Consider the following 17680-nt stretch of genomic DNA (forward strand, 5'->3'; position numbering starts at 1 on the left):
GCGGTTCTAAACGTTTTAACGAATTAGGTGTTGGATTTAATGACCTCACAAAGCAATTCATTTCAATAAATAGGACTTATTTGTAATCCAGAGCCGTGATCCAAAGTCATCGTCACTTCAATCCAGAGACGCACAAAGGGCCAAATTTTCATCTCGACGTAGGAAGTTACCGATTTTCCTTAAGTTAAAATTTTCCGAGTTTGCTTTCCCGGTTTGCGAGCGCCGTCGCATTCAGTATCGGCTCAGCTGTCCCGACCGATACACATCGACCGGTGTCGCGTTCGTTGGTTGGCCGAATTTCCGATCGAAAATAGTGCTAAATAGACGGGAAAACTATGGAAAATGCATTGGATTTTTCGGGAAAACTTTCTCTGGAATGTCGGTTATTGGTGCCTCTAAAAGGGTAACCGACAATCGAGGGATCTTCAGAGGGCCGCGAGCGGATTTTCCCACGTAAACATACAGCGGAATTGTTGTTTGTGTCTCACTATAAATATCCAGTTTTATGTTAGTTCATTTGTGAGGTGTCCTGAGGGCTGGAAAATTATTGTTCCCTATATTGGAATATTTTGAGCGGGGTTGTGTGAGTGCTACGTTTAGACATCTGTATCTACATACATACACATATTAGTTGAAACGTAAGTCAGGAATTCAAAAAAAATCGTGTCAGAATATGGAAAATGGAGTTTCACATGAACAGAAACTGAATAATTGATTACTAACCAGAAGCGTTGAGAAACTAAGTTTACAGCAGGTGACTGAAATGGGGCATTATTGGAAAATTTTGAGGCAAGCCTTTTCCCATCGTTTTTATAGCGGCTATAGCGATATTGATCTAAAGCTTATTTTATGTCAGTTCAGTGCTGAGGCACAATTCCCTTGTTGCTTTAAATTTACTTAAAGCTCGGTTAATCATAGTCATAAATTTATGTTTTTCTAGTTCTTTGTTGAGTGGCATTTGCTGCTCATAAAGGACCTTTACCTTTTGGAAGGTAATGCAGGATTTGGCCCACCTGTTGAGAGGTTTGTCCTCAAATAAAAGAAAATAACTGGAAGATTGGAAAATGGTCATTTCATGTTGTTTTGCTTGGTGTTTGCTTTTCTATTGTTATGGCACACATAAAACCACGGAACTATTCTTGTTTCAAACCATGTTTATTTGAATGTGAACAGAAATAAGCAAAGGAAAATTAAAGCTTTTGTTAGGAAATAGCAAATTGAGCTTTGTTCTAAATCCAGACTTACAGGTTTGTTGAGGAGGTACGCGAGTCGAGCATAAAATTTGATATATTCGTGAAAATTTGGGAAAGTTTTCGGGAAACTTCAACACAGCTGCTGATCACTGTCACGCAATTTTGAAAATACGTCCAAAAATAGATCGACTTCATAAACGATTATATTTAGTAGCCAGATTGGTTTATTTAAGAGGCAATTGCTATATAGGGTGTCCCGGTTATAAATTTAGAATTGGAATTTGTAACGCTCTCGCAGGCCTACAACAGTATATTATACAGACTAAAAAGTCTTAATCTCGCGACCGCGAAAAGTACTGTAATAACGTTTATTTCTTCCACTTCGAAATGTAGGTCTCCTTATTTTTTGCATATAATCCAATGCTAATCTGTATATTGATATTCTAAGGTGGTTGTTCAGGTCTATTGCAGATTATTGTGGAGCAATAAGTAGAGTCAAAGACTATCGATAATAAATATCGAATAGACATTATTAAATCTATTATATGCTGACTTAAGTGGAAAACATGAATTTCAATATTGAACATGTTGCGGAAGAAGCCACTGCAGCACTTTTACCGAAAAAGCGAAATTCGATTCACGAGAAACGATATATGAACTTCAAAAATAATGAAAAAAAAAAGAAGGATGAAAAATTACAAGTTCCTGACATATTTTTTTGAAGAATTGAAGCAACTGCAGGCATCGATTCTTTCGGCCAAGTACACTATGGCGAGGACATTTTTTATCGCTGAGTAAAATTTGGACATATAAAAGTGAAGGCGCTTTTGGCATTGCTATAAAGGAAAAATAAAGGTGACAAGTCAAAAAGTCTTAAAGTGTTGAATGCAGATCAAACAATTAAAATTTTTAGCGGTTGCTACTGATGCTCTATTAGTAAAGGGAAATGATAATAATATAGTAAACATTTCCATAGTGTTATACCTTTGAAGGTTGCTTTCATCACAGGAATAGCAGATATTTGCTCGAGGTTTGAGCTCTGCCAATTATAGACTAATGATGTTACTGTTCATTCTTTTTCTATAATAGTTTCTATAAAAAACGAAGTAATATGTGGATCGATCATTTATTATTAAAAATTCTAGTGTAGAGAATGATATTCATATGGTAAGATATTGTACTTGGCACATTGAGTTGAGAAACAAGGTAGATCAACGTCACAGTCGATTCTTTTGGACATAGAGTAATAGTAGCTGTCTTAATTTATCTGTAGGACAAGCTTTGGTGGTAAATTTCCCCAAAAAATTGCCTATTTTCTCACATTGCCAGGTGCCAATCTCTACACGGAGCATTGTTTTTGGAGGACGTCTGCTGCATTTTAAGCAGATTTCCGTGCCAGTGCGGAATAACTAGAGATATTGGGAGATTGGAAAAGTGGATTGGTTGTTGCAGATAATGTGGATAATTCTGATAATAATAAAAACTATGCCGCTAAACAAATTTTTGGACAACTTCAGAAACTTTTTCACTTTCCAACGTTACCCTTTCTTGTGATCTTTCTGTGACTTTCTGTGAATCAGTAGTTAAAACTGTTATCAGATCAAATGAGACATTTATTTTTGTTTAAAAATTGTTTAAATATCAACATTAATATTTTTTAGAAATGACTTCAGGATTAGTTTTAAGTATAATTTCTAAGATACAAAAAGCGTTTATTTTATTAACCTTTTATTTGCTTATGTGAATGACTGATTACGTCAGAGGAAGTAAAGATTTGTGTACTCTCTTGGGAGTAATTGATTCACTTTAGTCCCTCTTCAGAGGGAGTAAAGATGCTACTGTATTCTTTGAAGTAGAAAATTAATATTATAATACGTTGTGTGCGAGATTCCAGAGTAATAACTCAGAAACTGGAAGAGTTGCGAAACAGATAATTTGAAAAGTCCTGAAAAAATAGCGTGTACCTCAGTAAGGTATTGATCCAATGGTATTTTCCTGCTATGAGCTGAATTATTAATTAACAACATTTACCACCGGGACATGCTAAGTAATCCTCAATAGGCGTAGTAACGTTTGATTTCAGTCAATACGTTCCCAAACTTTCATCAACTTTCGTCCACGTTTTAAAAATTTTAAATCAACGAATTAACGCTTGCAAATCTATAAAAATGGTTTAAAGTAACTGATGAGGATATACGAATTCAATTTACTTCGAAGCGACTGCCGAACTCTTTCGAAAACACCAGGGCTGTTTGTCTAACATCCTGTATTTCAGAAATGAAGCGATTCCGGACGTATGTTCATATGAACATTTTTCCTTATTTTCGTCCAAGGAATATCCTCTAAGAGTTGTGCCGTATGTTTAGAATGCTCCCTGGATAACTGAGTTTAAGAGAGTTCGATTAAATACCAAAGCCGTGTGCTTTGAAATATCGCAATAATTTTACCATTGATCTGAGCTTTTACATACTGAAAATCTGTTTAAATTGAAAATATGCAGCAGAAAGAGCTGCTACAGAATGCTCGGCTAAATTTAACCTTTCTCTTGGACGTTGAAATATATTGGGAATAAACTTCCCGACATATAATTTCAAATATTTTCCCGCATTCCATAATCAAATCCCAAAACACCTTCACACCATCAAACACAAACGCTTTCGGCAAAGTTCCCGCAACAGGTTGATTGAATGACTTGACATTTTGGTCTTTCAACTCGTTTTCCTTGCCCTGTAAGGCGTTCGGTTTAATTCCGATTTAACGTTAGAAGGAATTGCGGCATAAATAATTCAATCCTCGGACGACAAGTTAATTTTTGTTGTGAAAATTTCTTGGCATGAAAAACAGAGTTCTCACTGAAATCGTTTTCCTATTAAAGACGCGAGTTTTTATGTCGCTTGCGTGGGTTGTCGCTGACCCTCCATTTCATTTTATCAAAACATGAAAATTATGGGCTGCCTCTAGAATTGCGCAGGATAATGTTTTTGTGTAATTTGATATGAAAGAGTCATTAATAAATTTGAATAAAAGCAAATATATGAAAGTATTTATTGGGCGAAAGCTCAGTTCGTTGCTTACAAAACAAATAGATGTATGAATGACGGTGTAACTGTTCATGAAACTATAGGTAGCTTCATTAATACGTTTAATTTTATGCTTTCGGAATTGCTTTGTGGCTAAGAAAACCGCGTTAGATTCATATGGGTTGGAAGTTGAATTAACCTCAGACAAAGCTATTTTTATCGCTGTCTGCATAACTTCAACTCAAGTCTGATGCCTAATAATTTTAATTCTAAACCATTTCTATTAACGTTAGCATTATCTGCATTATTCTCATCCGGCCATCTAACTTGCAAAATATATAACCTTCAAGATAACAAGTTTCAGGGGAAACTTGCCTTTATGCGAGCTTCGATGTCTCAGCCTTTCAGTTCGGAAGTTTTACTGCCTAGAATAACGAAAATGGAGGCTCAATAAGAGTTAGTCCTTTCTGCGTTTTATGCTTTCATACAGCGTATTTTCTTCTGACTTTCAGCTTCTTTCAAAACCTGCTAAGTTGCAGTTTCTTGTTTTCAATTCACTCCAGAACTTAGTGGTATGAATTTTCATGCTCCCTCGCATAATTCCTATTTATTTGAAGGATTTTCGTTAACTTTCTACCGTGATGTGATGCTCCCATGTTAATAATAGACCCACACCAATCAATACCGAACGAGGGCTGAATTATTTAGTTCCCTAATTTCTAACATGATTTTCTGACTATAAATCGAGCGAAATGGATTTTGCTGGCCATTACAGTGCAGCTGTAATATCAGTCGGTTACGAAATAATTACTGGTGATGAAAGCAGATTTAATGCAATTTTCCCATAAAACAGCTGAAATCACTGCTCAGTGTATAATTTTTTATGACCGATAGACTTTTTTGCACCCAAGCTTGCCTCAAAATATACAGGGTGTTCCAAGTTCGAGGATTACTGTTTGAATCTCGGGAGCTATAAGAGATTCAGGGTTCGCTAAATTGTGGTAAAGGTGTGTAATTACCTCTTCAATTAAATGCGGTTTAGATATATATGACAATTCAGATATTTAAAAAAGGAAACTAGTGGTTCCTGAGATATTCGAAAAATTGAAAATTTTACAAAATCCTTTTTATTTTTTTGTTTCAACTCAATTTTACTCCAAGTGATCACAGCTTTGCATAACTTTTACGGTTGAAAGTGCACTAGGCAGCTGTTTTTTTTTTGGGGGGGGGGGGGGGGAGATAGTATATTGTATTTATGTCTTAGATATATTTTGTTGTGAAAATTTAGCGATTCGGAGGCTGTAAAATGAAAGACACATCAGCCAAGTTTTTGAAAGCAATTAGTTCATTTTTCAGAAATTACTGTGAACCAAAGTTTCACATAATTTTTATTATTGAAACGTGTGTCACTGCTTTACAAAGAAAATCAGAATATAATGAAAATTATTTTGAAAAAGTTATGTACCTTGTTAGCTACCTCAGAAACCATTCGGAATTATTTTAATATCAAAACGGTTTTTGATTGTAAATGTAAGAGCACAACTCTGCCACAATTCGAACGCTTTTGTAACTCTTATCACCCCCTAATTTGGGACAGCTGTTGTCCCTTTACACAATGTGATGTTGCCCTTTTTGTTTCCTCCATAGTCAAAAGTAAATAACTCTTACCAGTAATTTACGGAATTAAACATAGTTATTGACGTAATTTTCCCTTTTTCATTACTCCGAATTAAATATTCTCTTTTAATTTAAAATACAATAATGTCGATCTATTTGTGGCGCAATCACTACCTAATTTATTGCTATTAACGATTAACATTTAGTGATTATTTGTTCATTTGAGGCCAGCCATTTGGAACAACCAAAAATAAATAAACAACTCGTCAGCAGTCATTCCCCATTAAAAAAAACAACAGAAAGAGCATACATTACTATTGTGAAATTAATCGGACAGGTCCTCCCGTCGCCATGCTCTAAAAGGTAAACTTTGACACCAATGCTGGTACCACCAAAAACTGGAATAAATCACCTGATTGCTCATCTGATCGTTGCAAGCACCAATCGAAGGAATACGATTTAATAGATAGCAGAGTAAGGAGGGTAGCCAGGGGTAAAAATCCCCTCCCCCCGCCGGCACGCTGGTGGGCGCCTGGAAGTGTTGCCTGCCTTGGTGCGGCGCCACTGAAACCAAGGCGCCGTCCAATCGGAAGTCAGCGTCCGCCAGCACCATCACGGAATCGCCGGTTGACACGGAACCCTGTCAAACCTCCACTCAATCAAACAGGGAGTTTGTCACCCCCACTGCGATTCCCAGATCTCCCCAGCAGGTGCCACTCACGGATATCCTGGAGGAAGATTCGGAGGTACTTTTGGAGGAGGAGGACGAGGAGCGGACCCCTTTGCAGGTAATATGACTCTTCTTTATGCTACTGCTGGCTTAATTATGGAAAAAATCTTTACGTTCTGAAATCATTTTAGTTTGTTGTGACATTTTTCGCCTTTAAAATCAGAATAAAAATTATGATTATGCAGTCAACTTGGCCATCACTTTACTTTTCTTATTCATGCCTAAACTTCATCAATAAATTTACCCCGTCATTCACGTTCCTACGCCGGAAGAAATTTCAAATTTTATTTTCTCTCAATATTTTAGACGCGTCAAAGGATATAGAAAGTTAAGGGTCTATTCGTCACCATACATAGAGCAAATGAATAATTACGGTGGCTGGTAAAATATTAGTTAGTCCCAATGCTTTTGTCTTGTGCCCTTTTGTCAGTAGTTGCTTTGGCGACCTACTTTCATGCTTGCATCATGGCAGGGAAGGGGGTGTCTACGCTTCGTGTAATCGGTTTTGCTGCCAATTACATCAGACACGGTTGAACTTCCCTGATAATTTATTATTTAAAGAAAATGTAACCGAGAGTGGGAAGTTTTCTATAGCTAAAGATGGACTGTTGTTCACAAGCAGGTAGTCATTTTGATTATTTTTTAGCGCAATAGGCGCATTCAGGCAGTCAAAGCGCACCGTAGCCGCTGAGAGCGGACGTTTTTAATGGGCGCATTCACGACAGTCACTTGCAGCGGTTATAATAATTTTCTCAACGTGCACGTCCTTCTTGACTTTGATGACTAATAATTAATCTGATTTACTCGCGATTTGCCTAAAATACTTCAAGTTGCCAAATTTAATCGGAATTCCGCCTGAGCAAGTAACCCGTACACTCCCCTTTTGGGAAAAAACCTGATCGTGTATTTCTGTAGTAAATAAATATGTGTTCCTGACGCAGATTGACGTAAACATCAAACGTAATGGATCAACTATAAAAAGGCCAAATCCCTAAACAACTTTCCTGATAAAGCATTGATAAAAGATAAGCGATGAACGCGATTTGTTTACATGGTTACCCTAAAAATAATGTTTAACACACACCGTAATCCGCTCCAAAGCACCCTCATATGAAAAGGAAAATCAATGCTGGAATAACGAAAGGTCACCATAATTGAAAAAAATATTTCGTGATTGTGGTCCAAGTACATGGAACAAAAGCATTTTGAACTACATAAATTTTACTAGTAGCGATAACCTGGCCGTTTTGAGTTTGCCAATCTATTATTCGGGCTTTTCTGCTTTCATTTTCTACCAATTGTCGTGTTTAAAAATTGAAATATTATATTTTTTAGCCTCTGGGATCGCACCTCAGCTTTCAAAAGAAGAAAAATGCTCCCTCCCCGACCCTGAGCGGTAAACCCTCAGGAGGTCGGAAGTATCAAACCGCTAGATCCGCGGTCAACTCCACCACCTCCATCGAGGGTTCTGGAGGTGGTATTCCGACCACCCCACAGAGCCACGGCAAGATGCAGGCTGAACAGGGTTCTATCGGAGATTTGCAGAAGTACCACAATCGATATCTCAGGAATAGGAGACACACTCTAGCTAACGTCCGGTAAGGTTCGCAATATTTCAAACTGTTATGTTAGATATTTCAAAATGTAATTTAAATTAAAAAATGGGGCTGTACGTAGTGGTCTTACGATCCTTGACCTATATTCTCAATGCAATGTTCTATCTCACACCAAAAAACTTACAATCTTTTACGATTTTCCAGTGTAATGGCTTTTATTTTTGGTTTTTATGAGATACGGTAACCCTCACATTCTACAGGTTAATGACCGTTTACGACCATCCACGTTTTTGTGGGCTTCTTTTCAATTTCACAATCATTTTATTTCCCCTTCAAGTTTCTCATTTCATCTCTTAATTTTATTTCTCTCGGCTTCACGCTAATATGGATCATTTGTTTCGGTTAAGTCTCTGGGTAGTACTAAAGCAGATTCCTAAATGAACACACAATCGCCGCGAGGACCATTATCTCGTGCCATTACTGCCCTCAGTAAATTCCGCTGGTTTTGATTAGAACATGTATTATTTATCTGCATAACGTATCTTTTTTTACTTAAAACCGCGATATCAATGTTGGAAATATCAATTTTGCAGAAAAAACTAGCTAAAATGCGATTTTTGTATTATCTTTGCTTTATTGTATGTATTAAAATTTCGGAAGATCGCTTTTCGTACCACAATCCTATCGGAGGGGGTGTGCAGATAATGTGAAATTGATGAAATTTTAATAACAAATTCGATTCGAAGAGCCACTTCAGCGTTTTCAATATTTGACTTTTAATTTTATTTATTTATTTGCCTTCGATCGCCCTAATTTAATTTAATGTTACAGGCACACTGAAGTGACACTCAGTAACCAAGGAAAATCAAAATAATCCTAAACACATTATTTCCGGTACTTTATTTAATTTTTAACAAGTCCACATAATGCATATAACACATTTTGCGATACTAATATATCTTCAGTACATTTGGGCTTTTTAGGGTCGAGTTTTTATTTCGACCTAACTTTCAACATTTCTATGGAAATTAGCATAAAGTCGGCAGCATATTAATAATTTGACCTTTAAGTAGATAAATTTACCACAGCACATTAATAATTTGACTTTTAAGTTGATAAATTTTGGATGACATTTGAAATTTATCATAACAGGGCGTCGCTACCCACCGCCGGCAGCCGGAGCTTAAGCTTAGGCTTAGCCTTAAATTCGGCAGATTTACGCGAGAGCTATAGAAAACTGAGTTTATCCGACGGCATCCCTGGCGGTACGAATTCATTGACGAGCGGTACGAACTCATTGACGAGCGGTACGAATTCATTAGCGAGCGGTAGGAATTCAGCGGTGGGCAGCTTTGGCGTGGAATGCAGCCTCTACCGCACCAAACTAGCTCGCATTCAGCGGTATTTTTGAGTCGTTAGGTATGAATCTTGTAAAATGTTTTTTCAAATTCTATCCACTTCAAACTATAAGCTGCAAAAAAGCTATATTTTTGCAGGGCATTTTAAGGCCATAACAATTATCGAGATAAATAAAACGTTGCAATAACCTCGCAATATTGCGCTGTTTACTTTTAATCCGAACCTTACAATTATGTTTAATTGTATGAAATGGTTGCGGTAAAATAAGCTCGTAATTTTTCAATCAAAGTTACATGTCGCAGAGATAACGCCGCCTTCATTTTATGTATTTGTACGAACACTTTATACGATCGTATAAAATAAATACTGCCACATTTTCCAAATAAAAGCTCTTTGCGTCGCATACTTCTATTCTTAGTTATAAATCGTTTACAAATTTTAATCCAGGGATTACCTTGATGGGGACATTATGCCTCTCACAAAAGTACCATTTTCTATTAAAACTCCTTGTGCAATCTTAATTTTCCCAATGCGCACGGGATGTAATATTCAAAGGAAAAATGAAACTGCGACTGAAAAGACCTTTTCTCTTCGTAACTATAAAATGTTCAATCTCAGTATAAATGTATTGGGGCTTGTCTTTTTACGGACGCAAATCCTATTTTATTATCCAGTCCTCCGCAAGCCAAAGGGGCTTTTACAGATTATTAAGGTAGTTTTAGGCCCGAAAATTCAGGCAACATTGCTTGTTAATAAAAATAGTGAAATATTTATTAAGTGTCCTGATGTGCGGACGAAAATTGAAATGAGTTCCGCTTCATTATTATTGGCCAATGGCTTCTTTATTGCTTAAAGCGAGACGAGAGATGATTCTCCAGGAAAGCGTAAACTTTGCTCTCGATGTGGAAATACAACTTTGTGCACAGTGATTAGATTTAACCGGGGCTTAATCAAGTAAATAAGCCGGCAAAATGGCCATGCTTGAGAGTTAACAATGATTTTATCACGGGTTGTTTGAATGTTTTAATCAAAGTAAAATATTACATTAATATACCGTGGTGTCCGGAAATAGCGTGTTAATGGTTTGGTAGGAGATTCATTAGGTCAAATTAAGATTCCTTTAAATATGACGATGGCAAACGCTTCGTTATTCAAATCTAGATTGTTAAAATTGCTTCAGCACAGTTAATTTTGCTTCAGCGCTGTTTCAGTCACGTTGATATTTTGTACGCATTAGTGTTGAAAATTTACACAAAAAGATTGAAAAATCATTATCAAGATCTACAGGGTGGTTAACTTTCTGAGGCAGGCCCCGTTTTTTCACGCAAAAGCTTTTTGTAGTACGAAACTGGCCACTTATTTCTGGAATTACTTGTTAAATTAAGAATATTTTATGTTTCAGGGATTTTTCCGCAGTTTTAACTGTTTTCGAGCTACTTGCTAAAACAGCAGGTAACGCATCATCTTGTTTTCTAATATTAGGGTTAATTCTACATTATTAAAATGTACTTATGCAGATTTTAATATCCAGAAAACTAAAGCACTTCTGAAGTAACATCTAAAATAATCTGAAAGTTTAACACCCTGTGTATCACCAACGACGCGTTTCCGACTTATGTTTAAATAAAAAATCTTATTTTAGCCTTTTTTAGTCAAAATTGTTGCTATTCAAAACAATATGTGTCTTCAAGTTTTTATTTTTCACAATAGACCCATACCATCACTATTTAAAATCCGCACCATTTCTATAATAGGTTTCGAATTTGTACCTAAGTCCGTGAAGCTGAAAAATTGCGTGATTTTAAAAATACGTTAGGCCCGACTTCTTTCTACTTCACTGTTATTATTTCCGGAACAAAACAATCTGGGGCCGTATAGTTCAGCAGTTATAAAAACCGTTTTGCTTCTTTATTCCGAACTTTTCACAACTTTTCTTAATAGCATTAGTTTACCAGGATGGAGTAAAGTTTTTTAAGCTTTTTCGGAGCTTTAACTATGAGAAAGTCGGGTTCTGCAAGCAGTTTTCTGTTAAGCAGATTATGACGCTTCAAAGGTGTAGTTTACGAAAGTTTAATATGTTCATATTGGTGGTAGAAAGGTGGAGATGAAGGATATTTATTCAATTTTGACATACGAGGAGTTAGAGACTATTCGGCGCATCTGCAACTAACGAAGAAGGAAAAAAAACCTCTCTGCACTTACAACATTCTGTTATCGCTCTTCTCTCTATTTAAGTTAAAGCCATTTTATAAACGTTCAGTTTGTAATTTATAGCCTTTACCCAGAAAAATATGCAATAAATTTGTAGTATTTATTGCACGTTCGCACCGGCAAAAAGTGAATTTTACACTCACTCTGTTTAAAAACGGATAAGTTCTTTTTATCCATTTTGCGGTTATTTTTGCTCAATTTCATTCTCTAACTATCCGTAATATTAAATTGCAACCAGTGGAATGCCCACAAAGCAGATTGCTTGCAAATTTCCATTATGTAATTTTATTACTTATTTTATATTCATTGTGCCTACTCCCGCATAAATGCTAAAAATTCGAATCCTAAACCATTTCTCGCAGAAAATAAATCGTCTATTAAATTTTGCGTAGTCGCCAGAATATATGATAAACTACTTCGATATGTCTGTTGAACATAAAAATACATGCTTCAGTCTTATCTCGTCAACCTCAATATGTCAGGAGTTTGTCCAATCTATACAATTTATTCTTAAAGGACGGTCACTGGAGTACACTTCGCTGACCAACGTAATTTGAAGCTCACCTATTGCGAAGGGATTTTTAGAAGAACATGAGGGTGGACAGAACTCCGATGAGATGAAATTCGCCTTAAATAATAATAGGAATGCTTTCTCAGGAAAACATCCTGTATATTCATAAAATGTGCATTATGAAAGGACCATACCGCGCAATCATGCCACAAATCCTGAGATAGAAGGTATGTTGGGTGGCTCCATTCCGATGGAATTTATACGTTTCTTAGAATCTGTAGGGGATATTAAAGAGCTAATACACGTTTTCTAGAATCGATTTTAAAGGAAAAATGAATGGTGCAAACCGCATTCTAAAACTAAAAATGATAGCGGATTTTAGTTTTCTCGCTACGGGGGCTTCTCAAAACTTGATATTCCTACGAGACCTTCATAGCTCGGCAACCTAATGTTAAATCGAGAAATGATTAATACTGTCTTAACTCCTGTTCTCGAGCTATCGGGGTTTGCTATGAATAGCAAGTTTTGAGAGCCCCCCCGTAGTGGGGGGACTGATAAAGATAGGGGAATGAAGTGTGTCCCAATCATTTTTCTTGCAAATAGAGCGCAGAAAGCGTATATCCTATCTTATCCAGATTGTGAGAAAACCCTAAATTCAATAGATTTAGACCACCCTGCGCAGCATAATTTAGGCAAAAATCCTGGATAATCCCTCTGGACCCGAGTTAACCACCCCATCCTAATTTTCACATTTATCTGAACGAAATCCCATAACATATATTCGGGGGCAAATTTGGTTTTATTTGAAACTTGGTTCAACTGGAATCGTGACTGGAAAATGCTATCAACCCTCAAAGTTTACTCTTTCCTTTGATAAGAGAGATGCAAATTAGGACGCATAGAGGTTTTTCAATAGATAGGGTAGAGACCTACTGTGTGAACATGCCTCCAGATTTTATATACTTTTCTGTGAAGTTGAATAGGGAGCGATGGGTCGATTACAGGGATCAGGATATTTCAATAAGAATTAAATGTGAAGACTGGAAACGCCTATGATTCCCCAATATAGCATGCGGTCAAAACATTTCAAAGAACGTTGCGAAGTATGTATTTTTAATTTTGATGGTAAGTAAATCAGTAAATAAATTTTATTTAAACAAGTTCAGTCGTATTGATTCAAATGGAACCTGCTCTGTGATGTTTTTTCTGTGGAATTTTGCTGCGTCCACTGATTTCTGTACAGTTAATTAGAAAGTAAAATTGAAAAGGCATTGCAAATTACCATCTCGCTAACATGCGATCAAATGAAGGCACAAATAGATGTGTTGATCTAAATGCATGAGCATAAATCTTCCAGTTTACTTTACGAACATTAAATTACCTCGTAAATATCCGTACGTAAATAAAATACGTACACGACGGAGTTAAATAAATATTATTACCCACATTTTGAAATAAATGGAATTCTGAGTTTAATTAGAACAAATTCTATTTCAATAAAAATGTAGTTTTTGAAACGGGATTAATGAAGTACAACCATGTTTACATTACGTTAAGCTGAATATTTTAAATGGAAAGAGATATCTGTTAGCTCCAGCCAGACAGTGTGAACTTCCTATTAAATTGTTCCACCTGAAAGTAGTGTTTGCCTATCAGGAACTGAAAGTTGACCTAAGGGATCGAGAAAACCATTTTCCGATCTTCATTATTTAGTTTTCAGGTCCCTCTGTCTACGAAAAAAATGCTATAAAACTTTGGAAAAATTCAATTGCTTTAGAATCACGTATATGCCATTCCGTGGAAAATCAAATACATATAAAACACCAATAAAATATCGACAAAACTCCCGCAAGCGAAAATGTGTTTAGTAGAGCTCTCCAAGGCCGAATTTATTTGACTCGACTACAAAACACTACTTTTAGGTCTTATAATGTAAGTACCTATTTTCCGCGCTCGTGCAGCTAAAGTGTAAAGCACCATTTATTGGTGGTGTACAGTAGTGTCGAAAAAATTCTGGGACAATGAAATATACTCTTAGCTCCTAAATTATTAACAAAGAACCTTGATATTAGATTTTCAAGTTGTTACATTTTTAACTGTCTTTGATGGGTCACATTTTGTCTTAAAGATAAAATTATTAGCATGCCCTCCTTCATGCCAGAACCGAAAGGTTTAATACATATTCGTTTGAGACGCATGGCATCTCTATACGGAATATTTGAGCAGAACTCGGAGTTAGCAAGAATGCCGTTCCTTCTTCAAGCACAGAAAAATCTCCACTGATGTCGAAGACGAAGGGATAACAAAGGATCTCGGAGATTATCCATTCTACACGACGACGAAAGCCAAAGAAGAAGCGACTTTCCCAAGTTCTACGCTCAAGGCAAGAAGTGAACTAAGGAATTCAGATATCAGGAATCGATGTGCTGCCTCAAAATCTTTTTCCGATCACTGCCATTGTTCAGGTTTCCATCACAGACATAGAGGGTTGGGACAAACTTGAGGATTTTTATGCCTAGCAAAATTGATTTTTTAAATTTAGAAAATTTCTACTAATTCTAGAGACATCCCAAAAAAAGGATATTTTTTTGATATTTCTAAAATAAATTTTACATCTTCATAGCCAGTTTTCTTCGTTAGGGGATCTTGCCGGTAGATTTTTACTACGACGTCTCATTGATTTTAGCGTTGGTATATCCACAAAATCTAAAAAAAGAAATAAATATATAGAGGGTAACTGAATTTTTCACTCGCAAATTCTACGACACACAAGACGATTCTATTGTTGAATCAGAGGTGATGATCTCGGTGATGATGTAGGATGAAGGAAAAGCATTTTCAACGGGATTTGACTGGAATATAAATATTATTGTAAAATTGCTTCCCACATCACTCGCATTCACGTCAATCAATACTTGTCAATTTGCGTTGCAAAAGAGGGCGAAAAAATGTCCCAAGTCTTGACAATATCTTAATACAATTTATGTTACGATCTAGAGAAATATCATATTTTCTCTCCCTCATTTAAATTCGTGACGTTAGGTTTAGCGGCTTCGAAAAGGGTCCATAATATGTATGTGCGACATGCTGCAGATCGTAAGCCAACGAAGACATTATAGGGCACTTTTCCTTCAGGGCCAGGAGAGAAAAGCTCCATTTTTAAAGCATTTAAGCCGTTTAAGTGTAACATAATACTTTTCTGTCCGCAACAACGTGTAACGTTTTTATCTATATTTCAGACCATCGACGAAAAGAGACCTCGTGTTAGACATACCTAGGTGAGCAAACAGTCATTCCCCCGTGATTGTATTATTTATGTCAATATAGGTATAATCCTCTAATTGTGTAATCCTGTTGGCCGGTGTTTTGTGTTATGTTTGCTGTAGTTCGTAATTGGAAGTAAATAGACCATTCACCCTATAAAGGGAAACTAAAGCCATACTTTATGTTGATGTTTGAGTGGAGATGCACAATGCCGATGAGGCCCCTTATCAATCCTCTGTAATAGTAGGAATAGTTTCCAGTGTTGCACTGAGTTTATGTTATATTCTAGTTTAGTTTCAGCGCCGTGAGTTCCTCGAAGTATTAGAGAAATTTATTGTTAAAACTGTCCGCAAATTAAAGACTTGTTGAAATTAAATTTTCTCTAACACCCATTAAAATACTTCTCAACTATATATTTTTATTGCCGATGATAGCAAAAGCATCCCATAAAGTCCTTCGTATCTGTGATATATGCCATGACTTGGCTTTTATTACTGAAAGGTATTCCAACTATAATAATTATTATGTCTACCTAAAGTGGTCTTCTTAGAAATCATCTCTGACGATCAAATACCAGAAAATAAGTAGTTTTAATGGCAACAATAGACCCATCGGTTCAATTTATTATGGCAGACAGAAATTCTTGAACGCCATTGTTCGTCGGTCTTCGATTAAATTTCTTTGCTTTCGTCTGAAGAATTCTCAAATCCGAAGGCTTTTATTCGATTTGGCTCCGAAAAAAGGAAACTCACCATCGTTCGAAAGACCATTAGGATGCTAACAAGTTTCCTTAGTGCGGGGCTAAAACTGTAATGGCCCAACTAGCAATTTAGGTTAAAATGACCAAATTTGGACCTGAAATAAGATTGAAAATGTTCAATGCCCTTCGAGACTGCGACTTCGAGAGCGAAAATTCTAATTAACAAGTGTATAAATATTTGTTTGCCTTTTTCCAACCCGGGGAGAGAAAACAAATTAAAGAGGAAAAAAATGGTCTGTAGGGGTTTTATTTAAAGCGAGTTGAACACACCGAGAATTTAGGTTTTCCCTTTTTAGGATAAAAAGTGAGCAAAAAGAAGTAAAATTCGCCAAAATTTTATCCAAATTTTAATCTGTAAAGTCCGTACAAGAATATTCAGGTTTGATCGGGTGTGGTTTGCAAAGAGAGAGAGAGAGAGAGAGAGAGAAGTATGTTCTAATCTTAGTGGAAAGAGAAAGAGTACGCGAAGTACTGAAACGAGACCAACCGCAAAATGTGTGTTTTGGGCGTACCAGGACTTTACCTTATTGTACAACAAAACGTCTTTAACATGCTTGGCAGATCTCTTTATTAATATATGATCTTCTAATTAATTTCCTTTACACTTGTTAACGTTTTCCTAATCTGCTAGTTGGGACTCATCTGTGTCGTTTTTGTGGCTTTAATAATTGTGCAAGAGCTGTGAATCATTGCATCGTGATTAGAATGATTTTTATTGCTAAGAAATGTGTGATTATTGTGTCGTTTGTGTGTGAGCGTTAATACTGATGTAACAAAGATCATTCAGTGAACTAAAACAAGAACCAAATAATATACCATGAAAACAAAATTTATGATGTAGTTTTAATTCAAAACTGTTCTGCAAACTACGGTTATTCCTAAAGTCATGATGGGGTTAATACGACTATAAACATCTTAAAATTATATGAAATTCCTTGACATTTAAATGCACCGTCCTAATTTACGAAGAAGATATGAGCGTGATTATTTCTTTATATTCGTGCTGTATTGCATCTTATGCAGACGTACTTAGTGGATGCAGAAATATTAAGTTTAAATGAGTTTTTTATCGGGGAAATTATGTAAATATTGCACTTTTCAACTACTACTTTTATGTGACAAGAAACCATAGAACTCAGTCATTTATTGAACGATTCAAACCCCAGTTTCACTTGTAATTAACTGAGGAGCTTACCGAAGCGACTGAATTGAACTTCGAATTCACCTTCAATACGAGTCTCAATAATACCAAGAAAGCGGAATGATTAAATTCTCAATTACAATTAAGTGGCTCCTTAATGTGCATGCGTGTTGAGAATAATTCTCTGTGCTTAAGTGTTCAATGTTTATGTTGATAGTTTCTCTGAAAGGAAGAATTTGGAAATAATTACCTGTTTCTGGAACTACATTCCAGAAACATCTTTCTGAACTAAAAAAAAAATCTATAGGAGAATAGCGA

At 36.1% G+C, this 17680-nt stretch overlaps 1 protein-coding gene across 3 annotated transcripts in view; it reads left to right on the forward strand.

The window, feature by feature from the left end:
* Positions 1–17680, forward strand: part of dnc (phosphodiesterase dunce) — a 338757-nt gene that overhangs the window by 31651 nt on the left and 289426 nt on the right. The window contains exons 1-3 of one of the 3 annotated variants that reach the window (XM_066391535.1): positions 6168–6618; positions 7896–8158; positions 15437–15475. In XM_066391535.1, the coding sequence (XP_066247632.1) occupies positions 8070–8158; positions 15437–15475 (128 nt within the window). In that variant the 5' untranslated portion in view covers positions 6168–6618; positions 7896–8069. Of the gene's footprint in view, positions 1–6167; positions 6619–7895; positions 8159–15436; positions 15476–17680 lie in introns of those variants that run through there. The other 2 variants (XM_066391541.1, XM_066391533.1) reach the window with 2 other exon arrangements.

This window comes from Euwallacea similis, chromosome 7 (genome assembly GCF_039881205.1).
Source record: "Euwallacea similis isolate ESF13 chromosome 7, ESF131.1, whole genome shotgun sequence".
Classification (NCBI taxonomy): Eukaryota; Metazoa; Arthropoda; class Insecta; order Coleoptera; family Curculionidae; genus Euwallacea; species Euwallacea similis.